The sequence below is a fragment of the Balaenoptera ricei genome, chromosome 9 (assembly GCF_028023285.1).
Source record: "Balaenoptera ricei isolate mBalRic1 chromosome 9, mBalRic1.hap2, whole genome shotgun sequence".
Classification (NCBI taxonomy): Eukaryota; Metazoa; Chordata; class Mammalia; order Artiodactyla; family Balaenopteridae; genus Balaenoptera; species Balaenoptera ricei.
The window spans coordinates 21,659,533-21,680,592 of NC_082647.1; the positions used below are offsets into that span (position 1 = coordinate 21,659,533).

General features: G+C 33.8%; 1 protein-coding gene across 3 annotated transcripts in view; it reads right to left on the reverse strand.

Annotated features, from left to right (window-relative positions):
• The window catches only part of MKLN1 (muskelin 1), a 361,821-nt gene that overhangs the window by 27,785 nt on the left and 312,976 nt on the right, over nucleotides 1-21,060 (reverse strand). For all 3 annotated transcript variants that reach the window (XM_059933366.1, XM_059933367.1, XM_059933365.1), the window contains 3 exons: nucleotides 4,386-4,533; nucleotides 3,312-3,426; nucleotides 1,719-1,858 (listed from right to left, as the gene is read on the reverse strand). In XM_059933366.1, the coding sequence (XP_059789349.1) occupies nucleotides 1,719-1,858; nucleotides 3,312-3,426; nucleotides 4,386-4,533 (403 nt within the window). The remainder of the gene's footprint in view (nucleotides 1-1,718; nucleotides 1,859-3,311; nucleotides 3,427-4,385; nucleotides 4,534-21,060) is intronic.

Here is a 21,060-nt window from a genome sequence, read left to right on the forward strand (position 1 = left end):
TGCTGCCTTTCAACTTCAGTCACTTTATTTCATGAATCATTCTCACACTCACAAGATTTGCTAGAGTCTTTCATAATGTAATTAAAAATTTAAATAATTTGTTACTGATTATTATTTTCCTTATCCACTTTCATTCTTCACTTTGTGCCTTTACTAGCACAAGTCACTAATGATGTTTTGTACTTGAAACTTAAAACATGCCGTAATATATATTTCAGATTCCTATAAATTGTCATTTCACCTGTCCACTGATAGATTTTTAAAGGAGAAAAATGACTGCCAAAGATCAAAAATAATAATACTTCTTAGGATGGGTTGGTTGTGGGAAAATGAATAATTCTACTTACTTCCAGAAGGAATGAAAATTAACTTTCTGGAGGGCAATGTATAATTCATCAATTCTATCGTTATCCTACAGAAATTTTGGATAGGGGTGCATATGGAAGTATATAATAACATTAACTACAGTGTTATTTATAATTGCAAATAAGTTGGAAATAATCTAAATATTCAACAAAAGGAGACTAGTTAAGTAACTTACACAGAGTAGAACACTATGTAGCCATTATAATTATGATTTGTATTTTTATTTTTTACCATGGTAATAAGATGTTTATAATACATCACTCATTAAAAGACATAAGATTCAAAGCAAGATGATTCTTATTTTTAAAACAAACAAAAATTCTGTTTGTGCACATACAATTCAAGGGATACACACCAAAATATTATTCCTGAATGGTGGGATGAGGGATGATTCAATTCTTTGTGGTGGGGAGAGAGGACTTTTTTTTTTTTCCTTTACTAACCATGGATTACTTTTCTAATTAAAAGCCAGAGGAAAGTGTTTATAAGTAAGTTCGAATTCTTTACATACAGCACTAGACAACCTTCTTTAATCTCTAGTGGGCTTTTGGTCAGGAAGTTTCTTTTAAAAGCTCAACTCAACATTCTAACTATAGTTGTTGTATCTGAAGTAGGAAAAAAAACCCATTATGATTGAGAATAATATGCAGGATCTAGCACACAAAATTGCTCATAAATGGTACCTATTATCATCATTAAAAGATAAACTTCTCTCCCTCCAAATTGTAAATTTTTATTACGATCTACCACTACCAGTAACCAAAGGGATAGATGTATTTTTCTACATTTTTCAGCTTATCACCTGCTAAGGCTAAAAAGCAAACATGACCGAGGAGATATATGAAAATGTTTGATTACGTGATTTTGCAATTAAATGGCAAAAGTAATGATGTAAAGCTATAATCATATTTGAAGTTGCATTCTGAAATATCAAATTATAAAGAGATTATTTACTCAACTATATCATCACATTCACTGTTAAGAGAGTTATCAATAGGTCAGTCACATGCCAATAATCTAGAACTGATATAATCTGTAGTGGTTAGGCCTTGAGTTACTTGGAGGTAGGTTCATCACGTTCATAGAAACTTTTTCCATTAACAGCTGCAAAATATCCTTGCTCTATCTTTAATAATTTTTAGCATCAAGATCTATCTTCACTTTGTACCGTCCTTTGAAAGAAGAAAGCAAAAATAAGGAGAACAGGGCATTTACAAAAGTCATGATCTTCACAGTACTTACAGTGTCATGCCACTAAATTTCCAAAGACAAAGTCACACCTCCAAAGCTTAGGTAATACCAACAATAGCTGATAATGCTAAATAAAAGTTTTCAGTGATTTATTTTTATACCTGTGTTTTCTTATGAGGTACTTGCAATGCCTCAGTAAGTAATCTTTTGAAGGCCTACACAATTTCAGTGACCAGAAGTCATCTAATCTCATCTTTGGGGAGCAAGATTTTCCTGGATTCCCACCAAATAAATAATGAACCTGTAATAAATAAAACAAACCAGATTTTTAAAAAATGCATGCATACTCAAGAAACTACGAAAGTCAAAGTAAAATTTCTTCATTTTGGTAGTAGTGTGTAACAAGTAACTTCTTTAGCTTTACTAAAGACTAAAACATTATTACATGTCTACTAAAGGCTGCTTCTGCTTTTTCTCAAGTTTCCATTTTACTTTAAAGTACTGTGACTACTTCCTTAAATTACATTTTCTATTAAAATAAGTTGTATCACCACAGTTACACTGACAATGGAAGACATAAAACAAAAGCAATGATAGTAAGAAGCTATTCCAAGATACTGAGTTTGCTTAGGGCAACAAATAATGGGGATTATCAAGTTAATCAAGTGTTGATCATAATAAAAAATGATATCTTTTAAAAAACTGACACACAAATTGAATCACTGAAGGTCAACAGTAACTAGAAACTTTAAAAATTTTAGCATCTTACTTTTGCTTTAGCCTTAATGCTGAATATTTTTAAATGGCATATATGATTTGTGAAATAACTTTTAAAATATTTTTCTATTATTCAATTAATATCAAATAAGAAATGTAAAAGGAATACTATAATGATTTCACTATTATAATTACAGCTTTAGTAATATTCTGTACTCCAAGTGTTAAAGCAGTTCTTGAAATTTTGAAAACATTTATAACCAGTAGTGTTATACAACAAAGATATTATTTATTTCTGTCCTATAGATGGAAATTCACTTATCCTTTAATTTGGGAGACTCTCAGAGAAAGGGCTTTTATTTACTCTCATGGTATCTTTTACCTAAAGTTCTCAAATGATAGAGGATTTAAATAATCATCTATGGCCTAAACAGAAAGAATACAGGTTCTGTCAGTAATTTACTATGTAATCTGAGCCCAATCATTATACAACATGTAAAATTTAAGGGAGAAATAGCTTAAGAAACCACTCTGAACACTTAGGGACACTAAAACTTCAGAATTCAGGACTGTTTTCATAGGCTGATGGAACAGATTATGTCAATCATAGATAGGAAAAATAAAGATAAAAAGACTTCTTACACAATGGGAAAATCTAAAATCAGGAAGTTATATATACTTTTTCATATCATGGAAAAAGGTATACAAGTGCTGAAAACTGTACATCTTCTACTTGAATATTCATATTGTATTGACAGAAACAGTAGGCCATGCTACGTATCAGATCTATGCAGCTAAGAAGCAGCAACCACTGACCATTTTCATAAGAAGAAAAGTGTCAGGAACTGTGGACTATGCAAAAATGTTTATTCTCTTAAGGAATTTTAGGGACAGTGATATCAAATGTCTGCTACGTATTCTAGTAAATGTCAGTAATTTTTATTCAAATCTACTTAAAAATAATCAGAAACATATATTTTGAGATTCTTTCCAATTGTACATCACAGAAAGTTTACAGGTCAATGTAGTTAGTATACCTTGTGTAACTCATCGTATACAAGCTGATGGGCAAATCTTGGACATGGTTCTTCCTCCTGAAGACTTTTACTTGGATTATCCTTTGCAGCTTGATCATTCTTATAGACGCAAGACCTGAAAGACATTGCTTTTTAGGCATTCTATCTTAGAAAATTAGCAGCAAACATAATGTTAATACAATTGTAGCAAGGAAATTAACACAATGTCTAATTACCAACAAAAAATTATAAATTTGTTCACATCAAATCTTAAAGTTCTGGTCACCCTCATAAAATAATCTGAATTTGTTAGAACTGAGTTCTGAAGTTCTTTAATGTCCATCAAAAATCTCACTTAAGAACAACCTACTTCGTGTTATGAAACAGGTTCAGCATATATGAAGGCTTAAATCAACGGCTGAAAGAGATATCACATTTATCTATTCACAATAAAAAAGCTCACAACAGACTTCTTTCATTCTTACTGTAAATAAATGTCTTTTTTAGAAAATAATAAATTCCTTAGCTGCTGAGCACCACCCTCCATTACTGAATGGAGGAAGTTCTCTGAAGTTCCTGTTTTGGAGAATATTCACTAATGTAGTAATCACAGAACATTAGAACTGGATCCTCTATGTCAGTGTTTTTCAAAGCAAAATATGCAGCAGTTCTGTGAGATGCTCTGTGACAAAAGGGTCCTAGTTTGAAAATGCTAAATAATAATGCTCCCCACCTTGCTCTAGTCAAACTGCTTCATTTTATTAAAAACTAAGAAAAGACCTGGGAACATTAAAAATACATTGTTCTCAAGTTTACACATCTACTTGGTAGCAAAAGCTAGAATAAAATACAATTCTCTTGACTCTCAGACCAAGAAACATCTACTAATTGAAATAATTCAGCGGTAAAATCCATTTGCTGAACATCGCTGTATACACAGGCAACAGTACTGACTTTTCCACTCCCCAATATTGATATTAAAATGTATGACATCACAAATTAACATAAGCTTTCCATCTCTCTCTTCTTTTGAATAAACCAACAACCTCAAATAAATGTTACACTGTGATTGCAGCACAGACAAGAGCTACTTACCAACTATTCCTTACAATGTCATAAATCCAGAATGAATTTCTGACATTCTCTTCCCTCTTTTCCTTGTCTTTGCTGAGTCCAGATAAGACATGTATTTCATTCAGTTCTGGATCAATGGTTGCTCTCTGTGTGAATCCTGTCATTGGAACTATAAATTGAAAGAGAAAATAAGATGACAGTATTAACATTAGTTAACAGATTAGTACTACTCTATAAAAGATTACTACATCCTTACCCTGCTCTACTTGTGTCCACAGCACTTACCTTCTAACAGACTACATAACTTTTATATTAAACAATAATCAATTGTTTATTGCCTTCTCCCCACTCGAACATAAGCTCTATAAGGGCAAAGGTTGTTTGGTTCACTGTTTTGTTCCCAGTGCCTACAACAACTGCCTGGCATATAATAGTTACCCAACTATTTGCTGAAATAAATGAATGCTAACTACCAGAATGGAGTTAGAAGGAGGGAAGAGATAGAAAGAGGTATGCAATGTAATCATTTTTATTGAGGAAAAGGGCAATGCTTTATTTAACTGATTTATTACCTGGGTCAGCTCTTATTTAATAGCAGAGACAAAATATTCAAATCTCGACTGAGAAAAACAAAAATTTGATACACAGGTTTGTTCAATAAGGTCAAAGTCATCTAAAATACCTGTTCAAGACCTACAATGAAATGACATAATTTCCAAGAAAAATAAAATAAAATAAAATATTTGGGGCTAAAATATGCCATTTTGTTTTCCTGAGTGGCTCGAATTCCCCAGAGTTAATTTTCTGAGAAAATATTTTATTTCCTGAGAAATCCATTAAATGAGTGATGGTCACTCGGCATTATCCAGTAATTTGTAAAACACTGATATAGCAAAGGCAGATTTTCTCACTATTATTACTTGGAAATATTAGTTGAAATATAATTTTATGATTCACAACATACTTGCCACAGATCTAAAAACAATGCCAGTGTTTCAACACTACATTTCTTTTATACACAATTATCATATGCTGAAAAAGCTAAACAAACATCAGATTGAAGTAAAACATTTCAATCAATCCAGAATACTATGGGAGGAGATGCTAACCACATTGATATTTATTCATCTTTAACTACTTTTGCAGGGCCAAATGATGCAATATGTATTTTTTCCTAGTTTAAATCATGGGTCCTTTTACATTCATATTCAATAAATTTGTTTGGAACATTTTAGAGACTATCCAAATGCATCTCACAGTAAATATCTTAAAAAATTATACACACATATATAACACAATACATAATTTGTATGCATCCATACACAAATACATTTATCTTTATACACACACATCAACCTAATCTTAACAATAACCTCAACCCTCACAATACATAGTCTTTAGTGGTTATGTAAAACCTGGTATTTTCTAATTAAGCCTTGGTAAACTTTCAAAAGTGCCCAGGTTCTGACCCCTGTTCCTCAGATAACCTTGGAAGAAAGATAAAACAGTAAAGAAATGAAATCATTTTCATTAGTGGTAGAAGTAGAGGACATAACTGCCTAAATTTATTGCACTTAAATTTCTTCATCCCGTGTAGAATTCTATAACATGGGTTGACAAACTATGGATTGATCTGACCTGCCTAGGGTCAAATCAGGCCTCAGTCATTCATTTACATTTTGTCTGTGGCTGATTTCACCCCACAATAGCAAGGCTGAGTAGTTGCAAGGGCAATATTACATCTGGCTCTTCATAGAAAAAATTTGCTAACCCCTATTCTATAATCTTTTAAAATGCAAATATCAGAGATGTATGACTTATTATAAATGAATGCAACAAACTGCTTACCTAAAATAAGGACCCACTTAAATATCTTAAATAAGGAAACGGAAATTTCTGAGTGGAATGGAAATCAGTGCAGAGGGAAAGAGATTCCGAATTCTATAAAACGGGGCTGGGTCACCGAGAGGAGAATAAAAGAGTACTGGGCTAGGGGAGGCATGTAAGAATGTTACATGCTTTCTCTTCCATACTGTCACATTTTACCTAGAAGCAGCTTTGTAGCAGAAGAGAAAAATGACAAGTGTTGCTTCTCAAAAATGAAAGCAGTGGGCAGGTTTACAATACTCAGGGAGGTAAGACTACCATGTTTATAACATCTGTACTATAAGTATTATAAAAAATTACTCTGATTATATAGCGGATTAGAAAGTATACACTTCCCATTTCTTTGATCTTTCATATACAATATGCCTTTTATTCTGCGTAATGTTGACTTTTGCCTCAAAGTTATACATTTAAATCTTTTATTGGCTTTTCAAACAGCTTTACAGAATATCATTCACATACCATATAATTCACCTATTTAAAGCATACGGCTTGGGGTTTTTTTTAGTATATCCACTATAAAACCATCATCACAATCTAATTTTAGAATATTTTCATTACTCCAAAAAGAAACCCTGTACCCCTTAGCAGTCATTCCCCATCCCCTTTCACATCTCCCCACAGGGTCACTGCATCATTTGACATGTCTATCAACAATCAGTGTGCAGCACAGACAGGCAAAGTGAGAGGCTCGTGAGATACAAAGATCAATTAGGAGGCTGTTAACAGTACAATGGTGTGGACTGGACGAAGGCAGTAAGGAAATATTAATAAAGAAGCACGATTTCTATCAGCAAAAAAAGGGAGGAGATGTTATGTCAAAAGTACAAAAATCTCTGGACTGGCTTAACAGAGACCAAGCTTGGAGCAGAAACTTGTGAAAAATAAGAGTAAAAATGTTTCACTGAAACTTTTTCGAGGTATCCAAATATTTTACTCTAAGAATATTCAAATGTAAAAATCTCTCAAGGACAGAATTTCTATTACTCCTTAAGTTTACATACCCTTACAAATATAATTTTTATTGCATACTAATGACAAGGAAAAATGTTTATATATATGTGTGTACGTGAATTGAAGAAACATAAAAGAACATACACCAAAAGATAAATAATAGTTATTGGAGAGGGGGAAGTTAGAACATTTTAACTTTCTATTACAGAATATGAAACGTTTCAATATATATTGCTTTTATATTTATAAGAAAAGAAGAAAAATCTAAACCAAAACACAGAAAAAAAAATACATCTGGGTATAAATACTGGGGACTATTAGTAATAAGTGAAAATTCTCACACATCCTCCCAAATTTCTCATGAACAAAATTTTACATTAATATTTGGAATGCTGTTATTTAGATGGAAAGGGAATTCATAAAATTGTCAAAAGACAGTTTTACTGACACTAAAAACACCAATGTTTTTAAATCATTTAGTTGCAAAACTAAAACTAGGTATTAAAAAGTATTTTTGATTTTTTAATCTAAAATATAAAAATGAAAACTTACATCTGAAGAGTTCCTAAAGATCAGGCGGTTAATTCAAACTTACACTGAATGTATCCATGTTAATGGCTTTTTGCGTAAATTTTACAAATTGTACTGAAGTTTAATTCCTATTTCCACTCCATTCCACATACAGTAACAATTCAAAAAACATTTCAATAAAAAAACGAATAAAAATAATTTTTTCCTCTGATTTGAAAAGATAGATGCACCCCAATGTTCACAGCAGCACTATTTACAATAGTGAAGACATGCAAGCAACCTAAATGTCCATCAACAGACGGAAGGATAAAGAAGACATGGTGTGTGTGTGTATAAAATGGAATACTACTCAGCCATAAAAAAGAATGAAATAATGTCATTTACAGCAACACGGATGGACCTAGAGATTACCACTAAGTGAAGTCAGAAAGAGGAAGACAAATATCATACATCATCGCTTATACGTGGAATCTAAAATATGATACAAATGAACTTATTTACAGAACAGAAACAGACTCACAGACATAGAAAACAAACTTATGGTTACCAAAGGAGAAGGCGGGTGTGGATAAATTAGGCGCTTGGGATTTGCAGATACAAACTACTATATACAAAATAAACAACAAGGTCCTACTGTATGGCACAGGAAACTATATTCAGTATCTTATAATAATCTATAATGGAAAAGAATATAATGGAATCACTTTGCTGTACCAGAAACTAACACAACATTGTAAATCAACAATACTTCAATAAAAAAATAATAAAGTTTTTCATATCTACCTTCAAAAGCAGTCTGGATTTCTCCAAGAAACTATTAAAAATGTCCATTTTCTGTAATACTCTAAATCTAATTTGTTATCTCCTTTGTAAACAGAAGGAAAAAACCCCCCATTTTTCATTTTAAATGAAGATTTTATGCACTTATTAAAGAAAATTAAAATGTAAAAAATTACATGTACACATGCGTCAAAGAATTATGGTCTTGCCCTAGTAAGCATTTTAGACGTGAATTTTTACTACCGACAGAAGCTGCTTATGAAATCTAAAGGTTGGGGCTTTTGGTTTTAGACAGAAAACTAAACATTAACTACATTATCCCTCTTTCCCATCATCCCGCTTGAATTGGCAGAAACAATATTCTAGCAAAAAGAAAAACAAAAAAACAGGTCTAGAGAAGAAGAAAGTATGTCAAGAATGTATCAATAGATAAGAAATTTTGAGGAATCTTGAGAAATAGAAGTTGGGGTTATACGACAGGAAATCACAGCCAAGGAAAGAGAGCCCAACTCACCAGAGATAAAAGATGGAAAATTTCAGAGTAAGTCATCAAATACAAAAAGCAGGAGTAGACCTTGAGAAGCACTCCTGTGGGAGAGCTTCTAATAAGGACACAGGGGTCTATTCTCAGTTTACGCATCCTATAAAAAAGCCATGCATTTATACAAAACCCTCAGTCAGTGTCTGATTTAAGGGAGAAGGCTACTGGGAAAAAAAGACATACAATGCACAGGAAACCACTATCAACTACCTTTCTTAACTGATACAGTCCTTTATTCATAAATTTTAATGTTTAGACAGGAATCACGTGACAACATGAGAAAAAAATCAGCAATGTAAGGAGAGGGACCTAGATGAACAAACAGAACAACAGGAAAAGATAAATCACAGAAAAGAACAGAACTTAGAAGAAAAAACACAAACTCATTATCCTTGTAGAGAGTGAAGAGAACATTACATGTGTAAAACAAAAATAAGCTTCCTTAAAAAGAAGCAGAGTATGAAAAGATATTAAAAAGTAAAACTATGACAAAAAAATGAAATAACAGAATGAAAATAAAATGTGCATAGTTAAAAACAAAGTCAGTCATCTCAAGATAAAATTGATAAATTACCAGAATATATAGCATAAAGATATAGAAATTATGACAGAAATGTTAAGAGATACAGAGGATAAAGCCATTGAAGTAAAAACTTTGTCTGAAAAGAGCACCAGAAGGAGAAATGAAATAATGTAGAAGAAGGAAATAAAGAAAATTTTCCTGAATGGAAGAAAAAAAGTGGGCATCCTGTTTGAAAGAGCCCGGGGCACTAAGCACATTTTATTAAAAAAAAAAAAAAAAAAAAAGGGCTTCCCTGGTGGCGCAGTGGTTGAGAATCTGCCTGCCAATGCAGGGGACACGGGTTTGAGCCCTGGTCTGGGAAGATCCCACATGCCGTGGAGCAACTAGGCCCGTGTGCCACAACTACTGAGCCTGCACGTCTGGAGCCTGTGCCCCGCAACAAGAGAGGCTGAGACAGTGAAAGGCTCGCGCACCGCGATGAAGAGTGGCCCCCGCTTGCCGCAACTAGAGAAAGCCCTTGCACAGAAACGAAGACCCAACGCAGCCAAAAATAAATAAATAATAAATAAATTAAAAAAACAAAAACAAAAAAAAACTAGCTTGGCTATTAAAAAAAAAAGACTTTATATACATATCTCCTAGTGAAACTTCAAAAATTCAGGAATTAAAAGAAAATTCTAAAAGCTTCTAGAGATGGGAAAAGTAGGTTATTATATACAGAGGAATAAGTATCAAACTAACATTAGACCTTTTATCAATAACAAAGAATGCTAGAATACAAAATGGAGTAATAACTAAAATTCCTTGGAATATAAAAAGGTATGGAACTAAAATTCTATTTCCTGTTAAACTAGCAATCCCAACAATGAGGGCAACATAAAAGAACTTTTGGATCAGCAGAAATATTAAAGTTCATATCAATGACTGCAACTGAAAAGATTCTTTCAGAGCTATTCCAACAAAACAAAAATGAATCCAAGGTAAAGAATGACGTGGGATATAAGAAACCCTGGCAGTGATATATGACACAGGAAAAGAAAAGGAAGCTTGAAAGAAAATAAAGACCCATTAGGTCTTAAGCCTTGTATAAGACATTTTGGAATGAAAAAGTTTTAATAATACAGAACATGTTCTTCCCTGTAAGTCCAATCACAACACCTGAATTTATACGGTGCCCCATTCCCCTCCCCCATCATATTTTCGCTGCTTAGAATTGTCTTCAGTCAACAATAAATTTCCTCAAGATAATTTGATCATCACCTCTCACTTCTAGATTTCTCATGAATCTTGCTTTCAAATGGGTTTCAAATATGGGTTTTCATATGTAAAGCTTTGAGGCAAAAATACCTGATAATATTTTATTTTATCCTTGTATGAAAGTTAGGAGGATATAAATTGCTTGGTTCAAAGACATTTTCCTTGAGTATTTTTAAAGTTTACTATTTTCTTCCATTCACTATTGCTGTTGAGCTGATACCTAGCTATCTTCTTGTTCCCTGCAGGTGATTTGCTCTTTCTCTCTGAAATCTTTCAGAATTTCCTTTATGTCTTTAATATTCTTAATTTTACTTTAATAAATACGCCTAGGTATGTGTTCCCCCTTATTTTTCCCATTTAGCATACTATAAGCCCTTTCACCAATCTGAAGCCTTTCATCTTTTCTGAATTCTAGGAAATTTACCTCTTATTTCATCAATTATTTCAACTTCTTATATTTTCATTTTTGTCTTCTCCTGGAATTGCTGTTAAGATGTTGGTACTTGTACAACTCTTCTCCATATCCTTTGTTTTTCTTTTTTTTTACATATACAAGTATCTATTCTCTTTCAAATTCTTTTCCCATTTAGTTTATTACAGAATACTGAGTAGAGTTCCCTGTGCTAAACAGTAGGTACTTGTTGGTTATCTATTTTAAATATAGCAGTGTGTACATGTCAATCCTAAACTCCCCATCTATCCCTCCCCACCACCCTTCCCCCCTGGTAACCGTAAGTTCGTTCTCTAAGTTTGTGAGTCTGTTTCTGTTTTGTAAGTAAGTTCATTTGCATCTTTTTTTTTAGATTCCGCACATAAGCAACATCATATATTTGTCTTTCTCTGTCTGACTTACTTCACTTAGTATGATAATCTCCAGGTCCATCCATGTTGCTACAAATGGCATTATTTCATTCTTTGTAATGGCTGAGTAACATTTCATTGTATACATGTACCACATCTTCTTTATCCATTCATCTGTCGATGGACATTTAGGTTGTTAGACATTCCACATCTTGGCTATTGTAAACAGTGCTGCAATGAACACTGGGGTGTTGCTCTATTTTCCATCTCTTCATCTTTTTTTTTTCTTTCCTGTTTCTTCCTGGAAGAGTGCTCATTCTAATCTTTCAACTGATTCCACTAATTCATTTATATCTATTCTATTTATAATATTTGTTGCATTCCTCATTTCAAACATATTTTTTATTTCTAATATTTCCATTTGGTTTTTATGAATTTTAGATCTTATTTCATATTACTAATATGTTCCCTTATATCTTTAACTATACTGATCATGGCTGTTTTAAATTCTTGGTTCATCTACTGTAATAATGCTGCTTTAGATCATGTATGTTGTCAGTTTATTGATTTCTTTTGAGATGTAGTCCTCAAATGTTTAGTTATATTGGTCTGTGAGGTAATGTTTTTCAGGTATCAGCAAGTCCTTCTATCGAGATATGTATTAGGGGACACCAAAGGCCAGGCCTTAACTACCATCAGCACCAATGAGTTTAAGAAAACTGGAGGGGAAGAGTCATCAGGTAGATAGCGAAGCCTAGAACAGAGAACCGGTTTATCACTTCCATTTACTACCACACCTCTATGCAAGGGTTTCCTAGCTTTAAATCCTTTGGAGGAAGTAGAAGGTAGTCTCCCTGGACTTGAAGGGAGAGGAGAGGAAGAAATGAATTACTGAGATGATTACTGAGATCTACCATGTAGATGGTCAGTCCACATCTGTTTTCATCAATCCTTAACTCCACTAGAGTTTCTGCACTGCCATAATGTTGTTCTTTGGATTCTGGCGTAAGTGGTATGGGCTACTATTGCTAGTTTCTACAGTGAAGGAGCAAGAATTAACTCAAGGTATTTTAGTGGAGAGACAGCCTGTATCTCAAACAGTTCCTGGAGGCAGCTGCCTCTCATTTTATTTTTTCAGGATTGATTTTGGGGAAGGGAATCAGTCGCCTGTGTCAGTTTGCCACTTTGCCAGAAATACTTTTCACTTCATAGCATTTTATACTGTTTGAATTCTGCTTTATTAATTATGCACATTGCACTACTTTTGTAATACTTTTATAAAATAAAAACTGGTTGAACAAAAATGGCATTATCAAAAACTAAAAAGACCTAAAGGTCAAAACCAAGAAGGAAACATGTCATATGTCCAACATGTCATAATGATGAATACAGTTTTCTGTATTAATTCTCTTCCCAATAAGAAAACAAGCCTATCTTTTCAATTTAATAGTTTCTAATGGGCAGTATCCACAGGAGGGGGAAAGGATAGAAGATTTGCAACACAGAATATTTTAAAACATTCCAGATTCAACTGCCAAAAAGCTTGACTGAATGCCAAGAATCTTAACCAGTCTTTATAAACTGACTCGCCAAGAAAAATTAAGCAAACAGATCAGTAAACAAGATCATATATTAATCAGGAACACATTTTGAAAGAACAAAATGTCTGAGAAAATAGAGAGTAAGAATTGTACAACAAACAACTATTACTGCCAACCTGTTATTTTTATAGTTTTTCCAGGAAATTACAATGATAATCGTTCAACTCTCCTATTTTTTCTTCAGCATCTTTACAACTTGAAATAGGACAGGTAAAAGGGAAATTAAGTAAAATATTTTATCTGACAGTCTGAATCACATTTTTTTTTCCCCTCCTTTTTTGATTTACCTAATAGGAGGAGATTACAAGAATTTGTAACATAAGGAAACCCTATTGGGAGGATAAAAACGTAACAGAAATATATATATATATATATATTTTTTTTTTTTTTTTTTTTAAATAAATTTATTTATTTATGGCTGCGTTGGGTCTTTGTTGCTGCATGCAGGCTTTCTCTAGTTGTGGCAAGTGGGGGCTACTCTTTGTTGCAGTGCGTGGGCTTCTCATTGCGGTGGCTTCTCTTGATGCGGAGCATGGGCCCTAGGCACGTGGGCTTCAGTAGTTGCGACATGCGGGCTCAGTAGTTGTGGCTCACGGGCTCTAGAGCGCAGGCTCAGTAGCTATGGCTCACAGGCTTAGTTGCTCCGCGGCATGTGGATCTTCCCAGACCAGGGCTCCAACCCGTGTCCCCTGCAGTGGCAGGCGGTTTCTTAACCACTGCGCCACCAGGGAAGCCCAAGAGAAATATTTTTGAAGGCATTTCAATTCCTGAGGAAGATACCTTTTTGCATTAACTCATGAACTAATCTGAACTCTATTTCTGCTTCATGATCCAGTGGACATACATATTCATTATTATGACTTTAATTAAGATAGAGGAAAAAATAATTTTTAGAACTGCCACAGAAATATGAAATTTAATAAAAACAGATTTCCACAAATTCTCTATTTTTTAGGATATTTTCAGCTTCAAGTAACGGAAAACCTGAATAATGGTGGATTAATTAGCAAATAAAACAAATTTTTGCAAGTAGACAGTTCCAGCATGGTTTCAGCAATTCAACCAAATAACAGTGATAGGTGAACAGCCCTACAATTCTCTTGGCCTTCCACTCATTTCTGAAAGTTGCCAGTACCAGCTCTAAGCATCACATTGTTTTGTAGAGTATTCAAACCAGGGAGGGAAAGGACTCTTTCAGCATCTATTTTCTTAGGGAAGATATTTTCCTCAAATGTCCTCCAGGATACTTTCCTTATGTCTCATTGGCCAGAACTATGTCACATGGGAGGCAGGGAAAGTGAAATAATCTGGCAAAGGATAACAATGACTGTTTTAGACTAATCACTATTCGACCCCTGGGGCTGGGCAACTTGCCAGTAAACAAAATCATGGTTTGGCTAACAAGAAAGAGCTAATGATTATAGGGTAGTAACCGATAGTGTCTGCCACATTCTTATCTTCTAATCTGGGACATTTTAAATGTTGAATGAGATCCTACTCAGCTCTAGCAGTAACTCTAGTTTGGAACTCCTACTATTTATTTTCACTGAAATATAGTTGATTTACAATATTGTGTTAGCTGCAGGTGTACAGCATAGTGATTCTTTTCTTTGCAGATTATATTCCATTATAGGTTATTATAAGATATTGGGTATAATTCCTTGTGTTATACAGTAAATCCCTGTTGTTTATCTAATTTATGTACAGTAGTTTGTATCTGTTAATCCCATATTCCTAATTTGTCCCTCCTCCCCCCTCCCTTTTGGTAACTAGAAGTTTTTTTCTACGTCTGTGAGTCTGTTTCTGTTTTGCATATAGATTCATTTGTATTATTTTTTAGATTCCACATATAAGTGATATCATATAGTATTTGTCTTTTTCTGACATTTCACTAATCATTATATTCTCTAAGTCCATCCATGTTGCTGCAAATGGCAATAATTCATTCTTTTTTATGGCTAAGACACACACACACACACACACACACACCGCCCACACCTTCTTAGGCCAATCATATGTTGACAGGCACCTGGGTTGCTTCTATGTCTTGACTATTATAAATAGTGTTGCTATGAACATTGGGGTACATGTATCTTTTCAAATTAAAGTTTTTGTTTTTTCCAGATATATACCCAGGAGTGGGATTGCTGGATCATATGACAGTCCTATTTTTAGTTTTTTAAGGAATCTCCATACTGTTTTACATAGTGGCTGCACCAGTTTACATTTCACCAACAGTGCATGAGGGTTCCCTTTTCTCCACATCCCCTCCAACGTTTGTTATTTGTAGACTTTTTGATGATAGCCATTCTGACAGGTGTGAGGGGATACCTCACTGTGGTTTTGATTTGCATTTCTCTAATAATTAGCAATGCTGAGCATCTTCTCATGTGCCTGTTAGCCATCAGTATGTCTTCTTTGGAAAAATGTCCATTCAGGTCTTCTGCCCATTTTTTGATTGTTCGTTTTTTGATATTGAGTTGTATGAGCTGTTTGTATGCTTTGGATATTAACCTCTTGTTGGCTGCATCATTTGCAAATGTTTTCTCCCATTCCGTAGGTCGTCTTTTCGTTTTGTTGATGGTTTCCTTTGCTGTGCAAAAGCTTTTAAGCTTGATTAGGTCCCATTTGCTTATTTTTGCTTTTATTTCTTTTGCCTTGGGAGACTGATCTAAGAAAATATTGCTACGATTTATGTCAAAGAGTGTTCCACCTATGTTTTCTTCTTGGAGTTTTATGGTGTCCTCTTACATTTAGGTCTTCAAACCATTTTGAGTTTATTTTTGTATATGGATGAGTTTGAGTTTATTTTTGTTTATTTTTGTATGAGGCAATGTTCTAATGTCATTGTTTTACATGTAGCTGTCCAACTTCCCCAACACCACTTGTTGAAGAGACTGTTTTTCCTCCATTGTATATTCTTGCCTCTTTTGTTGTAGATTAATTGACCATTAAGTACGTGGGTTTATTTCCGGGCTCCCTATTCTGTTCCATTGATCTATATGTCTGTTTTGTGCCAATACCATGCTCTTCTGATTACTGCAGCTTTGTAGTATAGTCTGAGGTCTGGAAGGGTTATACCCTCCAGCTTTGTCCTTCTTTCTCAGTATTGCTTTTGCAATTCTGGGTCTTCTGTGGTTCCATATAAATTTTAGGATTATTTTAGAACTTCTATTATTTTACTTGAACCTGGGTTTCTACCACTCATTATTTGCTTTTTGTAAAATTCCAACTAGCTTTTGACATTCAGTGATGTAGTACTTACTGATCTATCTCAGTTGCATTAAGCTACAAAGAATTCATCTCACTGAATAGATCAACCACAATTTATTTAACTGATTACCTATTGGTGGATAATTAAAGTTGTTTCCAGATTTTTTAACTTCTGCAAACAATACCACAATAAGTATCTCTGTACAACTTATTTTTTATGCGTCTGTACAAGTATGTAAGTAGGATAAATTCCTTGAAAAAAATGCTTGGTCAAAGAGTATATGTATTTTGGGCTTCCCTGGTGGTGCAGTGGTTGAGAGTCTGCCTGCCAATGCAGGGGACGTGGGTTCGAGCCCTGGTCTGGGGAGATCCCACATGCCGCAGAGCGACTGGGCCCGTGAGCCACAACTGCTGAGCCTGCGCGTCTGGAGCCTATGCTCTGCAACGGGAGCAGCCGCGATAGTGGGAGGCCCACGCACCACGATGAAGAGTGGCCCCCGCTTGCCGCAGCTGGGGAGGGCCCTCACACAGAAATGAAGACCCAACACAGCCAAAAATAAATAAATAAATAAATAGAATTTTTAAAAAGAGTATATGTATTTTATATTTTACTAGATATCAACATTCAATGAGTGATCTTTTAATTTACATTTAAAAATTTTTTAAAACGAATGAAGCTGAGCATCTATATAGAAGTAAGTTTGCCAGCTATTTGAATTATTTTTTTCTTTGAACTACCTACTTATGTTGTTTGCCATTGTTCTACTAGAAAATTACTCCTTTTTTTATTGATTTGTAAGAGTCTTTTGTTTATATAGTAGGATATTAACCTTTGTCTCAGTTGCTAGTTTGTCATTTATTATTTGACATTTAAGTATTTTTCCATATATAATCTTTTAATTTGCAAAAAATCAAACTGAATCTCTTTCTTTATAACTTCTGGGTTTTGTGTCATGTTTGGAAAGGTCTCCCAATCCTAAATTATTAAAAACAATTAGACTTATATTTTTATTTCTTAAGTATAAAACTTGAGTCTACCTAGCATTTTTTGTGATAAATATACATCAATTAGAGTCAGGGTTTTACTTTTTGCTTATTGCCAGGTCTTAAGTGACATTTCAGTGTCATTTATTGCATAATCTGTTTTCCTTCTCTGACTGGAAATGCCACTTTACCATACACTAAATTCTCATATGTACTTAGGGATATTTTATATTATCTGTTGTATTCCATTCCATTAATCTGTACAAAATTGTAGCTTTATAAATATTTGGTAGTATTACATTACCTTTCATTTTCAAAATTGTCTTTAGTGTTCTCAAATGTTTGCTTTTACAGGTGAACTTTAATTCACATTTACTACCGAATAACCTAAATTTTATATTAAAAATGAGATACTTTTATAGGCTTATAACTAGCAAAAACACCCCTGTGAGAGTGAAAGGGGGAAGTTACGGAAAGTTATCATTACCAGTAATGTTGAGAAGAAAAAAAGTACATAATCCAATTTATCAGAATAATGGCACACCTAATATAAAAGATTCTAAATAGAAAGCAATGAAGCCAAGTTACATTAAAAATAAGCACTACCATTTCCTAGCTCAGTAACTAATCTATGTTAATGATAGCAAATTATTAGCTTCCGAGTCTTCTATGTACTGCTGAATTGGCCTTATTTAGTTAATTTGTAGAAGTCTAAAAGGGTCAAAAACATAAGAACTTATCTCTCTCTCTCTCTCTCTCACACACACACACACACGCACACACAGATTAAGAAAAAGAAAAACAAAAAAACCCCAATGTCAATAAGCACAATAAGCACATTCCCAGGGCTGAAATGAAAATCAGTGTAAGATTTTGCTTTTAAGGTTTTCATGAAAATATGTTTATAGATAAATCATATCTTACAGACATAACTAACATAGCCCTCATTTGTTATTTTCACAGCCTGATAACAGCAAAAAGGAATGAAATTTAACTGTCAAAATTCTGGAGCCAGATGAGGCCTTAAGATCAACTGGTCCAATCCCCTCATTTTCAGATGAATAATCAAGTCCAGAGAAGTTATACAACTTTGCCAAAGCTACAGAAGGATGACTGGCAGACCCAGATGAAGAGAGACCAAATCTTCTGACTCTGAATTCACTATTCTTTCAATTATACCAATCTGCCACTATGCTCAGGACAGAATGGAATAAACAGTGGCAGATGTGGGAAAATAGAGTCCACAGGATTTAAGAAACACAACAAGTAAACACATTAACTACTACAGAACAGGGATTAGACTGTAAGAGCTCTGTATTATCACTGCCCAACTTAGTATCTGGCAAATGTTGAAGACACAATATATGTTTGTTACCTTGAATAATACAGATATGAGAAAATAATCCCAGTATAATAGACTGAGTATAATAGACTGAGTTTCTTTAGCAAACCATAAAGTTCTGGTGGTGTGACAGACCTTCTAAACATAATTTTCAACTAGTATTAAACAGAGCTTACATATGGGGAGTGTGCTAAACCCCTTGTGTTCACATACTTATTGCCAAAAGTTATTCAGAAATAAACCCAAATTTTAGATGTGCTGAATTTTGATGTAATTATGTATGTGTTAGACGCAATACTAATAAATCCCTTCCTTCCAAGCAGCTGTCAATCCACTGATTTAAATTATAGTTTGCTTATGAGGGGAACATAAAACTGTTACACTCTAGTTAAAAAAATAAGAGTTGAAAAAAAAAATAAGAGTTGATGTTTCTTCGGATCTTAAAATGTTAAATCTGAGATAATTCATTTAAGTAATTATGAAGAGCAATCATTTAAGATTTTACAGTATCTGACTCAATAAAAAATTATAACAAGCAGCAGCAATTTTATAATTAGATATACCGTCTCTAATTGGTGGTCTCAACAGTTCACACAAATTTCTTCTAAGATTGCAAACAATCCAATTTGAAACTCACATAAAAGCAGTTTTAATCAAGTAACCCACATTACTGAACTGCAGATAAACACAGTAATTATGTGTTAAGTCCATTTCAAATTATAGTAATTAACTGTAATAAAACAGGTTTAGAAGAACAGTTAATAAATAGAATGTTTAAATAAGCTACAGAGCATCCATATAATAAAATTGGTATTTTCTAAGAATACTTAATAATGTAGAGGTTTAAATAGTACCGTCTTGTCCTTAAAAGGATTTTGAATGGCTTACAAAATAAGTAATAATCTAGTAAGATAAAATTAAAATTTAAACAGACTTTTAAAAATCAGGTAAAAGTAACTCTATGGGAAGACAATACATATACCATAGTTCTGACATGAGGTTTTCTGATTTGTCTAACTTAATCCAGTGAAAAAACTTTTAGATCTAAAGTACTGAAAAGACTGAATGTTCTTTAGAAATCCTGAATAAAGTCTGTGTATTTCAGCTGAGTTTTTTTTTTACAGGTTTTGAAAAGCAGAGTCAAAATTATACTGCCAGATGAATATTCAGAATCGTGCTAACAATTAAGGTTAGAACCATATGCTCTGATTCCTAACTTGGGTTTGAGGAGTTAAACAATTTCAGGAGACAATGATCTATAAGCTAAGATCTGAAAGATGAGCGCAAGTTAGCTACATTTTGGAGGTAGGAGGAAAGAGTGATTCAGGTAGGGAAAAGAGTATGGGCAAAAACCCAAAGGCCTGAAAAAATATGCTATCGATAGAGAATTAATATTCAGTGGTCATAAAACAAAGAACTGGTGGCAAGCTGAGGGTGGACACCAAGAATGGGGAACTACCTAAGCTGAGGCATATCATAAAGGAATCTGAGTCAGGCTGAGTTTAGACTTAATCGTGAGGGCAAAGAGGAACAATAAAAAGATTTTAAGCAAGGGAGAAGAAAAATCATCAGGTTTATATTTTTTAAAAGATATTTTCTGGGAATTCCCTGGCAGTCCAGTGGTTAGGACTTGGTGCTTTCACTGCCGGAGGTCTGGGTTTGATCCCTGGTTGGGGAACTAAGATCACATAAGCCTCGTGGCATGGTCAAGAAAAAAATTTTTTTTTCTTATCTTATTAGTACTAAATCAAAAGGTAAGGTGTCAATCTACTTCTTTTTCCTCCCTATACACAACTGTAAGATCCATGAAGTTAGAGCTTTTATTCACAGTTGTAACCCTAGTGCTTAGATTATTATCTGGCACCTAGTAGGTGACCAAAAAGTATCTGTTGAATAAATGTTGAAGTGTATGGTTCTGTACTTAATTGGTAACACAGAACACCTGTATTCTGCTCAAAGTGTGGAGAATGGGTTGGGGGAGGGATGGGGTACACAGGAAGAAGACGACTAGAAACAGAGGCCAAACAGGTGTTGGCCGTCCAAACTAGTGAAATAGCAATGGGAATAGAGAGAAGATAGGAAGTAAAATTAACATGACTTGATTACTGGATAGATCAACCTGCAGGCAGTATTGTCATATACTTGTGAAAACTGACATACCCAACAATGACACCAGCCCAAACTAGAGAGTCAAACCATCTCTACTCCTAGAGTAGCCATAAGTGAGATACTATTTTACTTAAAATATAATTTGGGTCACTTACAGACATGCAAAATAAGGT